General features: G+C 41.4%; 1 protein-coding gene across 1 annotated transcript in view; it reads right to left on the bottom strand.

Moving 5' to 3' along the window:
- LIN7A (lin-7 homolog A, crumbs cell polarity complex component) overlaps nt 1-15,753 on the bottom strand; it is a 49,546-nt gene extending 33,793 nt beyond the window's left edge. Inside the window, exon 1 of the mRNA XM_071552157.1 lies at nt 15,413-15,753. Within this exon, the coding sequence (XP_071408258.1) occupies nt 15,413-15,692 (280 nt within the window). The 5' untranslated portion in view covers nt 15,693-15,753. The remainder of the gene's footprint in view (nt 1-15,412) is intronic.
- Between the last annotated feature and the right edge of the window lie 969 nt (nt 15,754-16,722).

Here is a 16,722-nt window from a genome sequence, read left to right as displayed (position 1 = left end):
CACTTCTAAAGTGACAAGCGCTACAATAAAAATGATAAATTCCTATTCTGGTTGAAGAGTCAGGCATGGGTGCTTAGTATGTAGTCTCGTAGCCAAACTGGGCACTAAGTTCTCATTTGCTAATACTAGATTACTTAATTTTCTAACTAAGAAATGATTTGAGGTAAACAAAAGCAGAATATCCCAAGAGCACTCTGATTCCATGCTTCTGAATTCATTCAACATGCTAAAATACATGAATAATGATACCCAAGTTCTTGCTGTATTATTCACCTGTCATATCTATTTACAATAGGCAGTCTCCTTTCTCTTGTCACCCTTAAGCCCACAGTTTGCTCAGTTTGGCAATGACCTGTGGGATATTTCTTATAGTAGAGAGAGATTGTAGAATAATACATAAATTACAGAAAGAAAATGCGGCATGTATTCAGGGCCAAAGCCGTTTGATATCAGCTGATGCTTTGTCAAGAGCAAAATATGAGCTGGCACAAACCAGAAAACTTCGAGCAGACTAAAAATGTATAAACATGAGTGTATAATATACTAGGCTGTATTTCCTTCCATTAATAACTTTGAAGGGGAGACTTGAATGACCAATTGCTTTCAGACAGGTTAAAAAGTGAAATTTATCAGTGCACAAGAACTTCAGTCATGCATAGGCTTTTTTCTGATGTTTTCTCAAGGTGAGCTCCAGCTAAAACTAGAGTAAATTTTTTGCTCAAAGAAGTGGTATGATGGCAATGAGGAAAACTTAAACGTTATACTGAATGAAGAATATAGAAGGTAACACATTGCTGTTCAAGTCAATTAGAATTGTCATATGTTTGACATGTACTTGTAGGATAATTTTCTAGTCTCCAGTCCTCCTCTGATTACAAATCAAGCTTTTCTAGTAAATGTTATCACAAAGGTTTTGTTCTTAAATACCATTTTCTTATACACTTGTGGAAAGGGCAAATTGATGAAAATACTATTATTTATACAAATATATGTTAAAAAATCCTGGAATTATGTTAAAATTATTTAACTTCTACATAAAGGAAATGCCCTTGCTTTTAACCCAAATTTTGAAAAGGATTGTTTTGCCTACTCTCAGATGTTTTCCAAAATATGAACTCCATTATACTAACATGAAACTCGTGCTAACGTCATTGAAATTCATCTTAATTTACCCCATTCATATCCCAAAAATTGATAGTAATTGACTGATGCTGTGGTTAAAACTATTCCTCCGTATTCTATGATGCACACATTTTAAAAGGAATATGCACTTATTTCCCCCCTTATTATATCCAACTTTCATCACTCCTTTTATCTTTAATTAACTTTCTTTTCTGATTTTCTGACATATATGCACAAATCCCCTCTCTCCCATTCTATTTAACATTTATTTTATTTCTCTTTTTTCTTATCATCATCATGCTTGCCTACAGCCTTCCAGGAAATAATGCTGTTTCAGTGTGGTGGGTCACATTATCAGTAGAACAGAGAAGGCAGGAGGCTGTGGGTGGGTGGAATGCATTTTATCAAGTGCACTCATCAGAGAAAAGCATGACTCTCAGAAAAAAATCTTCATTTCAAGTGTTATTTCTGTATTTTCATTTGAATGATGTTTCATTTGCACTGCTACTAGGACACAAGCAGAAGATTACTATAAACCCTGAGAAGAATCACTAGAACACAGAAGTAGCAAGGTAACACACTGCAACACAAGTGGAACACTGTTTACATCATGTATACATAGATATATAGCATAGTGCAGTTGGAAAAATAGGTCAGCTGGCTTAGTTCTGTTACATATTGTTTTCACTTCCTGGCTTTTCTACAAATAGCTAACAACAAGCACTGTAGACGGATCTGTTTTATTTGCTATATGTTTTAAAAAGCAAATGCTTTTTCTAATACAGATTTTACAACTTGAAAGCAAATTATGAATCCACAGAACAAATCCTGGCTGGTCTGAACTTGATGTTCTTTCACATTGCCATTAAAACTGGGAAGACCAGGCTTCAGCTTTCTCTGAAAGCTGTTCAGGCTGGGGTTTCACTCTGGTAGGTTTTGTGCAGGGTTTATGTTTGTTTCAGTTTAGCCAAATAGCTCAAAAGTTATTAGGAAAAATGTAGCAAATTATTTTAGTATGCTATATGAGTCCCATTTAATACCACAGTGACTCTGGAAAAAGAATGTACATGCATGTTTTATACTGCAAAATGTGAACACTACTGTATACATACCAAGGTAAGTGTCTAACCTTCCCTTCTTGTGCTAGTCTATGAGTGAATTGTTCTGCAGTCCTTAAATATATTATCCCCTGACTTAAGAGAATATTAGGCAGTTAGACAGCTCTAAAATGCTGTCCAGTATCAGTTTGGGTTCAAATACTGTTTGAGACACAGAAACATAATGTTTCTTTACCTGGTAAGTACTCTAGAATTCAGATGTTGGATTGTTCTCAAAGCTAAAATATGGTGACCAATTGTTTACTATCTAGATATTAGAGAAGAATTTTCTCATTTTTTGAAGGTCTTTCTATGCCTCATTCCTGTGAATTCTAAAGACTTTCACTGCATTAGTATGCTGGTTACAAGGAAAAGTAAATGTGCTGCATAAACACCACCCTTTGATATCTCAAAGAGGTAAAACATCACTAGAAATTGAAAGCAGGGCTAGTCAGTAAGTCTCTAAAATATTCACTGGCTTCACCATGGAATTACAGAACAATAATCCTGGTACTCGTCAAGCTCTGTTCTGTTGCACTTGAAGGTGTAGAATTTGTATGAAATAATAGGTTCTTATAATTTATAGTACTTTTTCATTCCTCCAATACTTGCATTCAGGTTTAGTTTTCCCTTTAAGCTCAGGAGAATACATTCCAAAATTCTTAATGCTATTTTGCCAACTTTTTATCTTAAGTCCGCAAGCCTACATAGGACACTTTATTATATTTAGCAATCTTCTCCAAACACTATCAAATGACAACAGGTAATCAGTGATTGAGAAATCAAAATTCTGTGGTAATTAGCAAAGTTCATTCATAATTCATAGTCCGCAGCCCTAGTACATTGTATCAAACTATTTATATGGCTTTATGGTAAAAGCACCAGCTTTGGAAAAATTTCAGAGTATATCTTTGGAAATATTCTGTATTACTAGAGCTCTGCTCCCAGCCACTGCTTTGTACAAGATAGCAAGGCTTGCTCAGGTGTTAAATACCAGACTGTCCAATATGCTTCCATTCATCTCTTTGGTTCCTTACTATCAGCACAGTGCTCTTCTGAAATTCAGAAGCCCTTTCATTAATTTATTTCTTTAATCTAATCTGTAGAGTTCAGAAACATTGAGGGAAGGAGCAGCCTTTGTTCCTATTTAAATTGATATGTTTGTCTTGCCCAAAATTTCATGCTAATCAGAAAGCAGGAAAAGTGTATTCACCATGGTAAATCACAGTTGATGTGCAGGGAGCAATATGCTAAGCTGTTAGAAAACAGCAATTCAACACTTTATAGTATGCATCTGTGAGGTCTAATCAAAGTAATTATAGCAAGAATAATACTACCAGTGCTTTCATACTCTAGTTTAGTTGATAAGGGTAGCATTTACAGATTTAATGCATTGTCACTTTACACTCTTATGGTTAAACATGATCATGAATACACAAATTTAACAAAGAACAACCACACAGAGCTTTCATGATTCATTTTGTGGTGAGGGTTTCAAGCTGCCACACTTCTGATGTCGCATCAACAGCTCAGTGACTCGCCCTTGACTGCCATTACAGTCAACGAGGTAAAACAGATACTTTGAGGCTTCGATTCATCTGACCTATTTTAGATTAAATGACCAGGAGTGCCTGGTCCCTTTGTTGACTTTAAAGGGAGACTAGATGGTTACCTCATATGTAAATGCCTGCATCCTAAATATCAGACATCTTCATCAGTATAAGGAAACCCACTCTTACTGTCCAGATATACAGTGAATGACTCATACAAATTTATCTCTGTGTGGTCCAAAAGACATCAAACCTCACATATGCTACATTTGTCATTACAAGGCAGGCCAATGCATTTTTGAATTAAAGCTTTTTAAAATGCCTTAACTAATGATTTTATGGGGTTTGTTTTCTTCAAAATGTATGAGAAAAATCAAGAAATCATGAGAAATAATTGAGTATATGTCTGTCTGTCTCATCTTGCCTGATGTGAGACGAGTGCTCCCAGTGACATTAATGACATAACCCCATGGGTTTCTACATACATTCCCTCACTACCTGGGACACCTTCATTTGCTTTGGCTACTCATCAGACCTTGTTTTTGCCTACCTGTTTTGGTATGGTTGAGCTACACTTAGATCCTCTTTGGCTCTAGCTTCTCAAGCACACCACAGGCATCCCAGTCCTCTGCTTCTCCCCATTTCTCAGACAAAGGACCTGTGATCCAACAATCGCACAGCTCAAGGCAGGGTTATATACCATGGGTTTTCCCAGCAGCTTTGGTAGCAACACCTGAACATGACAGGGATAGTCTCAGATGTTTTGTGAAATAACTTGTAGAAAGGACACAGTTTATTTGCAGGGAAAGCAGTGCAACCTGTGATCCAAATATAGACAGCAAACTGAATTGAAATCCCTCCATTCAGCATCCTCAACACAACAAAAGCTCCTCAGTGCTCTCCAGATATTCCACTTTTGCTGGTTTGGCCAAACACTGTAATACTGACGTTTCAGGTATACTGCTCCCAAATACTCAGTTTAGCTCTTCAAATACAATACTCAAAAGGTTCCCTTAATGAAAAAATATGCTCCTCTGTGTTCTCAGAACCTCACAATGTCTACAGTGTCTTAAGTAATTTCACCCCCTTCTTACTCTACTGAGTTTTAACTAGTGATTTCTGCTCTTATCCTCAGCTAGGGATTTTCATAGCCTCAACCTACCACAAAGGCCAAGTGGGAGAACTACATTTACTTTACTTTGGTCAATTCTCTTAGCATATTCATTACTGTACCTAGATTTTTTCCTTGAAGCCTTCACATGACTGATGTAAATCACAGGAGCATCTTTGTCAGCAATTTCAGATTTTGTTTGCTTGTGCATGTGTGAGAGCAATTTACAGAATACCCAGAACTATTAGGAGTTCAACAGATATGTAGAGAAAGTGGCTTAGTACTGTCACATTTCCAGTGCTGATTTTTAAAGAAATACCAATAAATCACAAAACAGTAAAGACTGAATTAATGGATAATTCAGGATTGATTCAATAAGATGAGTTTCACTGGCTTAACTCAAGGCCTGAAGAGCAACAATGAATCAGAATTTTCAAAGATGGGCATTTAAAATGAACCTTAAAACCTAATAATTTTTGAACACTCATATGATTTTTATTCTTTTAAATTATTAGTTTCATTGCAATTTCTAAAGCAATCAGGATGAGGGGGTACATAAATATGAGTCTGAAAATTTTCACCAGTGGATTTTGCCATCTGTGAGAAAGATGAAATTACAGCTGCACCAAGCCTTTACATTTGACAGTACCCACTGCTTTGTACAGAAGGCATTGAACATAGCATTGGTGTGAAAACAAGATACCAAATCATCCTTAAAGAGAAAATATCAAAACATAAAGCTGAAAATGCAAATAGAAGAGCATTGAAAACTATGGTATTTTCTAACACAGTACTAAAACAGAATGTCATGATTTTTCACTTGAATTACCTGTAGAGAAAAGGAAAGGGAAGGTAAAACTCGTCAGTTTTTTTTTTAACTTTCTACGTAGTTTTGAATTTATATTGCTCAGTCATACCTGTTCTTTGTGATCATAACTATTATTTATAGTTAGCCACTCCCGCTGTATAGAATAGATGAGACATGATTTTGATCCTTTCTTTTTGACTAGGTACAGTTGGCTAGAAACATGTTACTAAAAGACAACAGGTTTTTAAAGTTTATTTTGTATACAAATACGTATGTATTATTTACATAAGAAATATAAAAGTATATATATTAATTAACTCTTGTTCCCTGCAGAGTATTTTTTAGTTTCAAACTTAGTGGTATTTAAATTCTCAGTCTTTCTGAAAGCGTTTTTTTAAAAAGAGAGATCAGAAGTGTTTAAAGCAGTTATTTGCCTACACAGGACATGTAAAAATGTGTTCTGCCTGACTTCTTGAAACTATGAAATAACAAAAAGAAAATGCTTTGAAGCAAAGCTATAACTCCCTGAAATATTCAGTATGATGAAAATACCTGGACTTAAAGAATTAAGTTCCTACATGTTGGAGTGTGTGAAAACAAGGAAACTGCCTGCTGCCTCCTGAAGCCATAGATTTCTTGTAAAGCGATGCCTTGATAACTACACCAGCCTCATCTGTCTCCTGATCATATCACTTGATCTGCAGGATGAGTTCTGCCTCAACAGACACTGCTCACCATGCTAGAGTGAAGCTCCTTTAAACACTAGACAAAAGCACGTGCTGGAACTGCAATTGTAAATGCTTTAGAGGTTCTGTTCCCAGGTTAAAAGAAAAATAAAGGGCTGATACATTAACATAACCCAAGGACTCTACTCAGAATACTTACTTTTGTGTTTTAAATCACAAGTATATAGAGAAAAAAATCAAAATGAATGAAAAACAACACACTTTTCTCAGCTAAAATCCACTCTTTTGCTCCCCTGCCTAACATAAAGCAAGTCTTTATACACCCTATGTGAGCATCACAAAATAAAAAGTATCGGCCATATGGGCAACCTCATGCCTTTCCACACTGCTGCTTCCAGCGTGTGTTTTTAGTCTGCATCACAGAGATTTTTGTTGGCAGGGAAGAAGACAGGAAGAGGGGGAAAAAAAGACCCCAACAGGTGTCTCACAAAGGGAGGTAGGGTTAACTTAGGGATGCTAATTCCCCTTCACAACAGGCACTGTGTTTGAGCCAAAGCAGTAACTCTCACTTTTTTCTCCATTCGTATGTCATTACTAGAGTCCCCTGCTGCCTCCCCACAGTTCTTATCTCTGCAGCTAATCTTAGTCTTAAATCTTTTTATGTTAATACCAGAAAGATGAGAAAGATGGCTGTGGGCTACTGGCAAGTGTATATAGTGACAATACAAATTTTCACTTGAAGTTTGGCAACAGAATTTTATCTTCTGTTTTCTAGGTGATTTTAAAGTCTGATGAGACAACAGTGAAAAGACATCATTTGTGCAAAACAATGGATACAACATAGTCATTACGTACTTATACTTAACACCTTATCTGTAGGTTCAGGTAATGAGAAGAGAGTTAATATTCTCTCACATTTTAGTGGATTTTGGGATATTGCTTTTTGCAGACTGAATCCCTCTGGAGCCTGGCTACATACTAGTTATTTCTCAGGAAAAGGAAAACACTTGTTCTTTGAAAGTATGTAGCTGAAAAGCTACAACAGCAAGAAGAAAGCAACATAAATAAAATCCTTTGTTAATAAATCCCTGCAAGACAAGGCACTACAGATATGCTGCTGGCAGATTTTAACAAGTGACCACTGTTAGCTTTCAACTTTGAAACAAATATGATCTTTGAAGAAAACCGTGAGTACTGAATTGCTGCAGCAAGTTATGAACAAAACCTTGAAACAGAAAACCCCTGTGAGAAAGAGAGCTCACTGTCACCTTTGCAGTTCTGCATGTTGAATGATGCCAAGAATTGGAACAGGAGTACTGAAACTCCTCTCAGGTTGCAGCTTGATTTTGCAAGGTATGTACCTAAGATATGAGTGGCACAGACTTTGAGATGCTTGTATCATTAGGATGCAAAAGGTGCTGTATAAATTAGTAGTGACTCATAGCTAGTACTATCAGGTTACAAGACTACCAGAGTACAGACCAGATCAGACATACAACCACCTCTGTTCCCAGAGACTGCTTCATAGATTTTTAAGCCATCATGCCCTCTTCAAGTTTCTCTGGCCCAACTCTGTATAACAAAGAACAGCCATATGTTCTTTTGCTCCTATGCCTATTCAGAAAGTACTGTTTCACAAAAACACTGCTGCCAAATCTACTGAAAAGTGAAGAGATCATGATATATAGATTTCTGAGAGCTAAGACTGCTGATGATGGCCATAGTTATACACCAAATCTGTTTCAAGTACATTTTTTCCCAATGCTTAAATGATTGTAGAGGTCTAGGAGATTAAATTTTTTAGAAGATATGGTTGAAATAAAGAGTTAGTGGATGTGAAGGATTAGTGATTAAATATGGGTTTTTATTGAAAAGAACCAGTGAAAATGTAACTTCAGTTCAGGAGAAATAAATGAAGAGCCCATTTTCAGAAATACTCTTCCTTATACAATTATCCCTGTTTGTAAAGAAACAAAATCAATGCTTTGATGCTCTGTGTATTCACGGATACTTCATTGTTGCATCTTTTAAAGGATAAAGAACAATTTTCCTCCTACCTCTTCTGGAGATACAGTTAATTAGGATTTTTTCACCTCTTTTTTCTTACAGTTATTAGTCAAGTAGTGGTAGGGTAACAACACATTATGAGAAACTATAAATTTCCTGGTAGCTTAGCTGAGTTGCATTTGAGAAATCTGAGGTTTATTTAACCTCTCCATTTTGGACCCTGGTAAAACAAGTTCTTAAGTATGTACACACATGTCCCTCTATACTTAACACATTTAGGATCCAAGCTTGTGATTTATATACTTTGGAAAACATTGCTATTATAAGTAAATGGGTATTTATTAATCAAATCTTCTCATCTGAATAGAGAATTAACAGTTTAATCCTTCTCATTCAGGGGCTGACTGCCCAGTAAATGTCTCAAAGGAAGATTAAACTGACAGGTTAATTTTGAAAGTGCCTGGATTTATACATACATGTAAGTTCACAGCACATTAGTAAACAGTACTTTCACAAAAATGCATCATGTGAAACAGATAAACAGCATGTGATGGAAGGCAGACTCACAAATTTACAATTATGTGCTTCTCAAAACACTATCTGCCTTAGTTTGGTTTCCTCTTAAATCCTTAACTTCTCATTATTTGTGTTTCTAATGAAATTAATAGTTTTATCTAATTCATATGTCAAATTCTATTGCACTATCTCTCGGACATCAGCGTGAAACTGAAATTTGTAGGATCTACCATAGGGATGTTATTTAGAAAAACAATTCTCCTTTTACAACATTATATGTAAATAGAGAGCATACATTTACAACATACAAAACCAGCATCCCACAATTCCTAACAACCTTTCAACTTGTTGCAAATGGTGAATTCTGCACCTGTGCAGGGGCTTGTTATAGACTTTATCTCCTTCACCCAGCTGCAACAGCAAGTCCCCTTTAGAGGGGTCAGAATCAGGACACAGATGGGTGAGTTCAGCTTACCATTCTGTCCTATGCAGGATAAATTCAGATAGACCAAAATGAATAATTCACTGTTACCATGTCGAAAGAACATTTTCATCTGGACAGAGCAGGAGGAACTCAAGGTTCCTGCATAGCCATTAGCTGTCCATGAGCCTCATTACTCTTTCAAAGGTGTCTCTCAAACCTGTCCTGACCACGTATCCAGCTTCTGCAGCTCTGCCCTCTTATCAGTTACATGTTTCTGAAGGAAATCTGTCTGGAAGTTTAAGCTATTCCCCCTCCGCACTCCACAAAGGTGCCTTAATGTTAAAAGCTGCCATGAGTTTTGTAGAAGATGCTGTTGTGTGTCTGCAGACACTTGCAGCTTTCTCCCAATCTCCATGTCACTGTGCATTGTTCTGGGCTGAAGGACAGGGCCCTACCTGCGAGGGGGAGCCCAAGCAAAGGGATGTGCCCAGCTGCCTCAGGCTTATCCCACCTGGCACAGAGCTCCCATGCTGCCATGTGCCCCAGCACCTCTTCATGGGAGGACTGTACTGCCAGAGACAATTAAGCAGGACATGTGCATTTAGTTTTTCAAACCATGTATTTTTACCTCACTCATGAATTAGAGATGACATTTAGATGAGGTACGTGCTCCTACTCCAGCTTCAGAGTTCCAGGTGGTACATCTGAACTACACTTGACTAACCAAAACTTCAACTGCACAGATTCTCATAAAGCATCCCAGTCATAACCCACAAACCACTGTCTCAATCTGCTTACCTTAATCCACCCTTTAATAAAAATGCATTTTAAAAAATCAAATAAATGTTGACACACTAATGCAAAAAACCCAAGCATTTCAGTCTGTGACTAAAATTATCACTTTTTCCTTGTCCCTACAAACAATAGTCCTTTTTCTTTCTTTTTGTTGGAAGAATGCATTTGGTTATTTATATGTCCTCAGCATATCAAGTGGAGAAATGTTAGATTTAAAGCGTGTGGCACTTGCAGAAGTATTTTTCAATTTTAGCATGCCAGGCTGAAGAGCAAGAGAAGACATCCCCATGACAGACAGGCAGCCACGCGGGGAGCAGCACATCACTTAGCACTGTTCCACAGGGCTTCACCCTGGGAAAAAGAGATCTGCTCCCCTGTCAAGGACTGTATTTCACACTTTATGAATCTGATTTTCTCTTCCTGATGAGTACACTTTATTTTTTTTTCCAAGACATATACATTACAATAATATATGCAGTCTACCACAACTTACATTCAACACAATTTGGGGGGGGGCATGTATATACATATATATATATATATATGAGCAGAGATGGGGGGAAAAAAATCCCCATTTATGTAGGCTATGGTGATGTAGTGAGAAGGAAAATTACAAGAAAAGATGAGGAGGAAGGAAGGAGGAGTACTCTAGCAAGTGCCCATAAATGTTAGTGGTCAGGCATCATCTGGTACCACATCTGACAGAGTTTGTCTAACATCTCTAACAGCCGATGGCAGTTCCAAGTCCATTCATATTCTTTATTTATCATCACTGAACATGGTGCTTTATATGGTATTTTCAGGAATTTTTAGTATTTTCAGTATTTTCCACTCCACTGGAAAAACATTTGCTTGAATTCATAAAACCCAACAGAACTCAGTTATGCATTACAGTCCAATAGTGAGAAGTCTTTATGGTTTCCAAGGATATATTTGAAAGCAAGAGAAATTTGGTTGTCAATAGCCAATAGCTATGACCTTGTTATGAAACTTCACAGGGATTAAAATATTGGCACTGCATATTCAGTCTATTCAAATTTCTTCTTTCATCCTCAGTCACATGAAGAAGTGAAACCATCAGTGACAGGAATAGTAACTATATAGGCAGAAACATAGTAGGATTATTAACAAAAGGCAGTTGAAAGCCCTGCTTGATATGAAAAGACACTCCCTTGTTCTTAATCATGAGATGGCTTTTGTACAGGCTAATTGGATATCTTCAAAAACAAGAACAACTTTTGCAAAGTATCCTTTTAAAGTTGCCACTTTCATGATCCCATGCAGAGGAACTGGGACTGAGGTTTTGCAGCAATGTGAGGACATACATGGTCAGTTTTCTTTCAAAGCAAATTTTCATCTTGAAAGGAAGAACAGAAGCAAAATTACAAGTAAGATAAGGTTTATGAAAAATTTGCCAGACATTTAGCCAAAAAAAAGCGCTCAGATTGAGATGAAAATCTACAATGCATAGCTAGAAAGAGGACTTCTTCAATTTGCAGGCCTTCATATGACCACTCCTAAAGTGTGTGCTGAGGGCAGCACAGAAATCTATTTCCTTTGCACATATTTCTCAGAGTGTAATGGTACTTTGAGAGAATGCTTCCATCAGACTGTGCTATCCCACTCTTTAATTGACCCCACCCCAAACAAGCTTCCTTTAATTTCTCATTGCTTATAACATGCACATGCAGCACACAGGAACTCACAGAGCATCCTCAGCTAACCAGGAGGAAGCTAAGTCGGCTGTGGGAGATGACACTGCACTTGGAGAAAAACAGAATACTGTCGCTCAATGTGTACACAGCATTTGAGACAATGTCAAGCTGGTGAGATGCTGACAGTCATAGAACAGCGAACAGAGAATTAGAGGAGGAAACTGGGTTGCTGAACAGTGAAAATGGGTAAAGATTATGGGCAACGCATAGCACAATGGAGTTAACTGCACCAGGGCTTTGAGAAGAGCAAGGTGACTGAAGGCAGCATGCAAGGGAGACCTGGCGATCTGGATGATAAAGGAGAAGGCAGCAACTGCTGGCCATGGGGTAGGGTGAGGCAATGCCTCTGTGGAATCCAAAAGACATTATGAGGAGAGGCATAGGCAACAAGATGTGAGGAGCAGTAAGCCAATACAAATAAACACTGTTGGAAAATGACAACTAACTGAACCAGAGATGTCTGTAACCACTGTCAACAAAGTTCTTACTAAAGACATACCTGTGGAAGAAGTGAAAAACGACTATATGGCTATTTTTAAACATTTCTAGATTGGATTGAACAGTGTATGTTTTTTAATGGAGATAAATTAAGCTGGAAATGTACTTAAAAATCCGTAACCTTGAACATAAAATGAAAAAGAAAATTAAAAAAAATCCCAACTTTGCTTTTTTGTTTTGCTTTTCATTTTATGACGGACATGTAACTTTCTGTCTCAACCAGGGACGAGATACAGCTCCCTACAACTTTGGGGTTTAAGGTTTGAATTGGCCTAAAAAATTCCTCCCAGTTAACTCTGATGAACACCAGAGATTACTGATGGGTTGGTATCGATTCAGGATGTAAGACATTTACAATAAAGGTAGGAAGGGCACACCCTCTTTGGAGAAGACTTGGCTGTCTGAAGACACCCAGCAGGCAGGCACTTTCCCCTCCCAAAGGTGCCCAACGCTGGGGCCACCTCCCCTAAGTGGTACCACATGAAGCTGCACTGCTTTATGTTTCCTCTGTGAAATAGTTGCGGATTTCTTCCCCTACTCCTAGCAGAGCACCACACAAAGGTCAGGCAAAAGCCTTTGAGATTAAATTGTAAGTGATTAAAATTTCCATTATTTTGTGAACTTGTTCTACATATTAAAGAGCCCTAATGGAACTTGCACACATTTGTGCAGGTAGAAAGGCACATGATGACAGGAATTAAGGAAATTAATTCCTCTGCTTTGGACTGAAGTAATCTTCCAGAATGTAATTGGCTTTCAATCATTCACATACAACACACCCTTCACCTCTAAATGGTAATTCATTTTACCATACAAGTTTTGAATGCCATTTACGTCAGGCTTTAAGAAAGCTCCCATCTATATACTAGAATACAGAGAATTTGTTTTGTCCAGGAGGGGACCATGTCAGAGGGTAATTCAGATTTCTAACCACTGTGTCCATAAGATGTTTTATCATTTCTGTGACCCTTAATAAGGGGGAACATAGAACATTTTCTGGACAGAGATCAAGCAGCAACTCCCCCAGCCACACAAGGCTAACAATACCACCTTTCCAGAAATGCTTACTATTTTCTTGCTATGCTGAGCTCTGGGTGGGACACATCAAAATGGATATGAGCATACAAGACTTTTCAGGGCTGTGCCTAGATCACAGCAGAGCTGTACAAAGCATAGTGATGGTAAACGTAACTCATCTGCTTTAACGATAGCAACAGGAATATGGAAACTCTCACCATGTAGAACTTTCCTTCTCCCATGGTTGTGAAAGAAAGACTACAGAGGAAATATCTGGAAGAACTGAGCTTGGTCTAGTCGTTTCTGGAGTTGCTTCAGCCAACCCTCTACAGTTGATGTAACAGCAACATGTTAGAGGTTTTGAAGTGTATCCCTCTGACAAAACAGCCTTTTGCAAGCCAGGTGTGGTATTTATTTCCTCTTGCCTGTATTTTCATTTTGCATATCACACCCTACCACTCTGTGATGTTTTATCTCACTCACCCTAATGTCAAGCCTGGCTGACAACCAAGGAGACTGTAATGTTGGCATCCCTGACAAATGGTTAGACATGTCCTGGACACAGACAACAGATGCTTATATTTAAATTAGGACTAATTTGCATTTTTGTGTATTGTGGATTTTTTAAAGCATAGGTTTAGTAATGAAAAGGAATGTATAATTCTGAAATAGCAATACTTTCCTTTGAAAAGCCAGGTTTGCTAATGGATTGCCATCTGTTCAACCCTTTGCCAGAAAATAGATTTGTCCTGCTTACTGAAAACAGTATTAGGGTGAAACTGTAGATTACACAGTGGATTTCTGAGCAGTTTAATTGAAAGCGCAGGCTAGCACTTTGCTATTTCTACCAGTGCTGGAATTTAAGTTCAGCAAACTGCATTTAGAGCACTTTGTGGGCTGTTTTGCTCTCAGCTGGGTTCTAGAAAAGGTTCCTAACTCTCCTTTATAATTTTGAAAATGAGTTTGTGTTCTTTCTTTTTATAGGATTTACAGCAAAAAACCCCTCTCTATCTTACTTCGAAAACCCATCTTAATCTTCTGGAAAAAACCTCACTGGCCTCAATTATGCTTTCAAGATTTCAAGATTTACAGGGGCTGGGAGAATCTTGGAGCCTGTGGATGCAAGTGAGGAGCAAGGATACCGCGGCAATTCAGGATGCTGTACTGAGAGTTGTTGCACCTCTCTATCCAATGGAGCGGAAGAAACAAAACAAATCAGAATGGCAAGTTACTCTCCCCCATAACCCACAGAAATCTAATGACGTTTCTGCTGAGCCTTGTTACGAGAACAGGGGAGAGGTCCACTTTTTACATCCCGGAGGCAATAGTTGAATTGCAACGCAACTTAAAGATTTCAGCACCCTCTTAGACTATCTGTGTAAGGTTACTGATACAGCCTCAAGGATAACCAAACACCAAGCGCTTTCCCTACCCAGACCGAGTAGCTGTCTATGAGAATACGCAGAGCAGCTCTTTTGTAGGGTAACATCATTACCGTCGACGAACTTGTAAGTTGCAGTCACGATCGTTTCCCCGCACTTCCCACATCCCTGCGCAAGCCCGCCAAAAAGCCGCATTTTGCCAGCAAACGACGAGAGATGCAGTCTCCCGACTCGCTGCCCAACGGCGCTGCCCCGCCACGGAGCATCCCCGGCCGAGCCACCTGCGGGGGCGGCGGCGCGGGGCCCTGGGTGCCGAGGCACGGAGGGGGCGCCCACGGGGGAGCCCCGCAGGGCGGGGACGGCGGGGCGGTACCGGGGAGCGTCTCTGGAGCGGAGCGCCGGCCTCGGAGCCGCGTCCCGCGCCACGGCCGCGCTGCCGGAGGCGGGATGCCAGCCCCACCCCGGCCCCTGCCCGCATAAAGTTTTATTTCCTCCGTTTCAGTCCCTCTCCCTCAGCTGCGCGGGAGGCACCTCCCCACTGCCCGCCGCCGCAGCCGACCCCGGGCATCGCGGGGCCGGAGCGCTGCTGCCGGGGCTGCGGGGCAGAGCCGGCGCTGTGCCGCGGTGCCCCGGCGCAGGGCGGCCGGGCGGGCGCGGCCGGGGAGCGGTGGCAGCCGCGCTTACCTCTGTCCAACGTGAGCGGCTGGACCGCCGTCAGTGTCGCCATGTCTGCGGCGGGGCTGGAGCCCGAGTGACGCGCGGCTCCGGCACCGGCGTGGAGTGCGGGGAAGGGCGGGGAGGAGGCTGGCAGGGAGAGGGGGCGGAGGAGGAGGGTGGCCCCGTGGGAGGAGGAGGCGAGCGGGGCGGAGAAGGTGCCCAGCGGAGGGCGGCTCATGGCACAGGGGCCGCCGCGATGCTGCGGGCGGAGGGCGGCCCGGCGGGGCCCGGCGCGGGCTGCCGGCATCGCTGCTCCACCGGGGCCGGACCCGGCGGCCTGTCCCCGCCTCGCCGCGCTCGCCTCGGGGCAGGGAACCTCGGCGACCCAGGCTGTGCGCGGGGCCGGATTGTCGCCGGTCCTGCCGCCTCGGGGATGCCGCAGCGGCCGGCGCAGCGAGAGAGAGGGGCGCGGGCGGGAGCTCCGCAGCGCCGCAGGGCGGGGAGGATCGGCGGGGGCCGGATCTGGCGGCGCGGCCTCGCCTGGGCCGGGGGCGGCGGGGCGGGACGAGCCGCACTGGGCTGTGCCGGGCTGTACCGATACGTGCGGCCCCGGGGCTGGCGACGGGGCAGCGGCTCGGGGGTTGTGCCTGGGGCAGTCCCTGCTCCGAGCGCTGACTGCGGGGCTGGAAAATCCGCGTGCGGAGCCGGGAGAGGCGGTACCTGGCGCTGTGCAGGGCCTCGGATTAAGGGACATACCACGTAGCGGCCCTGTTGGATGAACCAAGCCATCACCTCTTTTGTAAGTGCTGCGTGCGGCCAGCTGTCCTCAGTAAAGCAGCACACCCAGCACAGCCACCACGAGGGGCTGAGTCCTCACCGCTGCAGAGCGCGACGTTGGTCACAGACACTTAGCAGCCACCTCTTGCACACAGCCTGTAGCTTGTGCGAGCACGAAGGCATCCGCAGAAGACCATCCCCGAAAGTGGAATTTCACACTGGAGCTCTGGGAGGTTCGTCGACAGCTTTGTGGTCGTCTAGCCTTGTCCACAGGAAGATAAAGGAACGTGGCCGGTTGCCATCCGACAAAGGTGTGGCAGAGTCCCACTGAGTTCTGCTGCCTTCTCTTTGGTGGACAGTAGTGTAGAGAAATAAAATGACAGAGTGAAGAATGGTATCCTCTTAAACTATTGCCCTGTGAAGCATCTGTGGTTTTGTGTTTGCCTAAGGAGCACTGGGATAGGGGCTAGTGTCACTCCAAAGGGGAAGGTAGCATTCTTCTCCTCACCCCCTCTGGCTTTTCACATACCACAGAGAACTTGAAAGTACAGCAGTTCAAG

Source organism: Pithys albifrons, chromosome 3 (assembly GCF_047495875.1).
Source record: "Pithys albifrons albifrons isolate INPA30051 chromosome 3, PitAlb_v1, whole genome shotgun sequence".
In the NCBI taxonomy this organism is placed as follows: Eukaryota; Metazoa; Chordata; class Aves; order Passeriformes; family Thamnophilidae; genus Pithys; species Pithys albifrons.
Note: the sequence above shows the minus strand (reverse complement) of the source record. Positions and strands in the feature narration are given on the sequence as shown.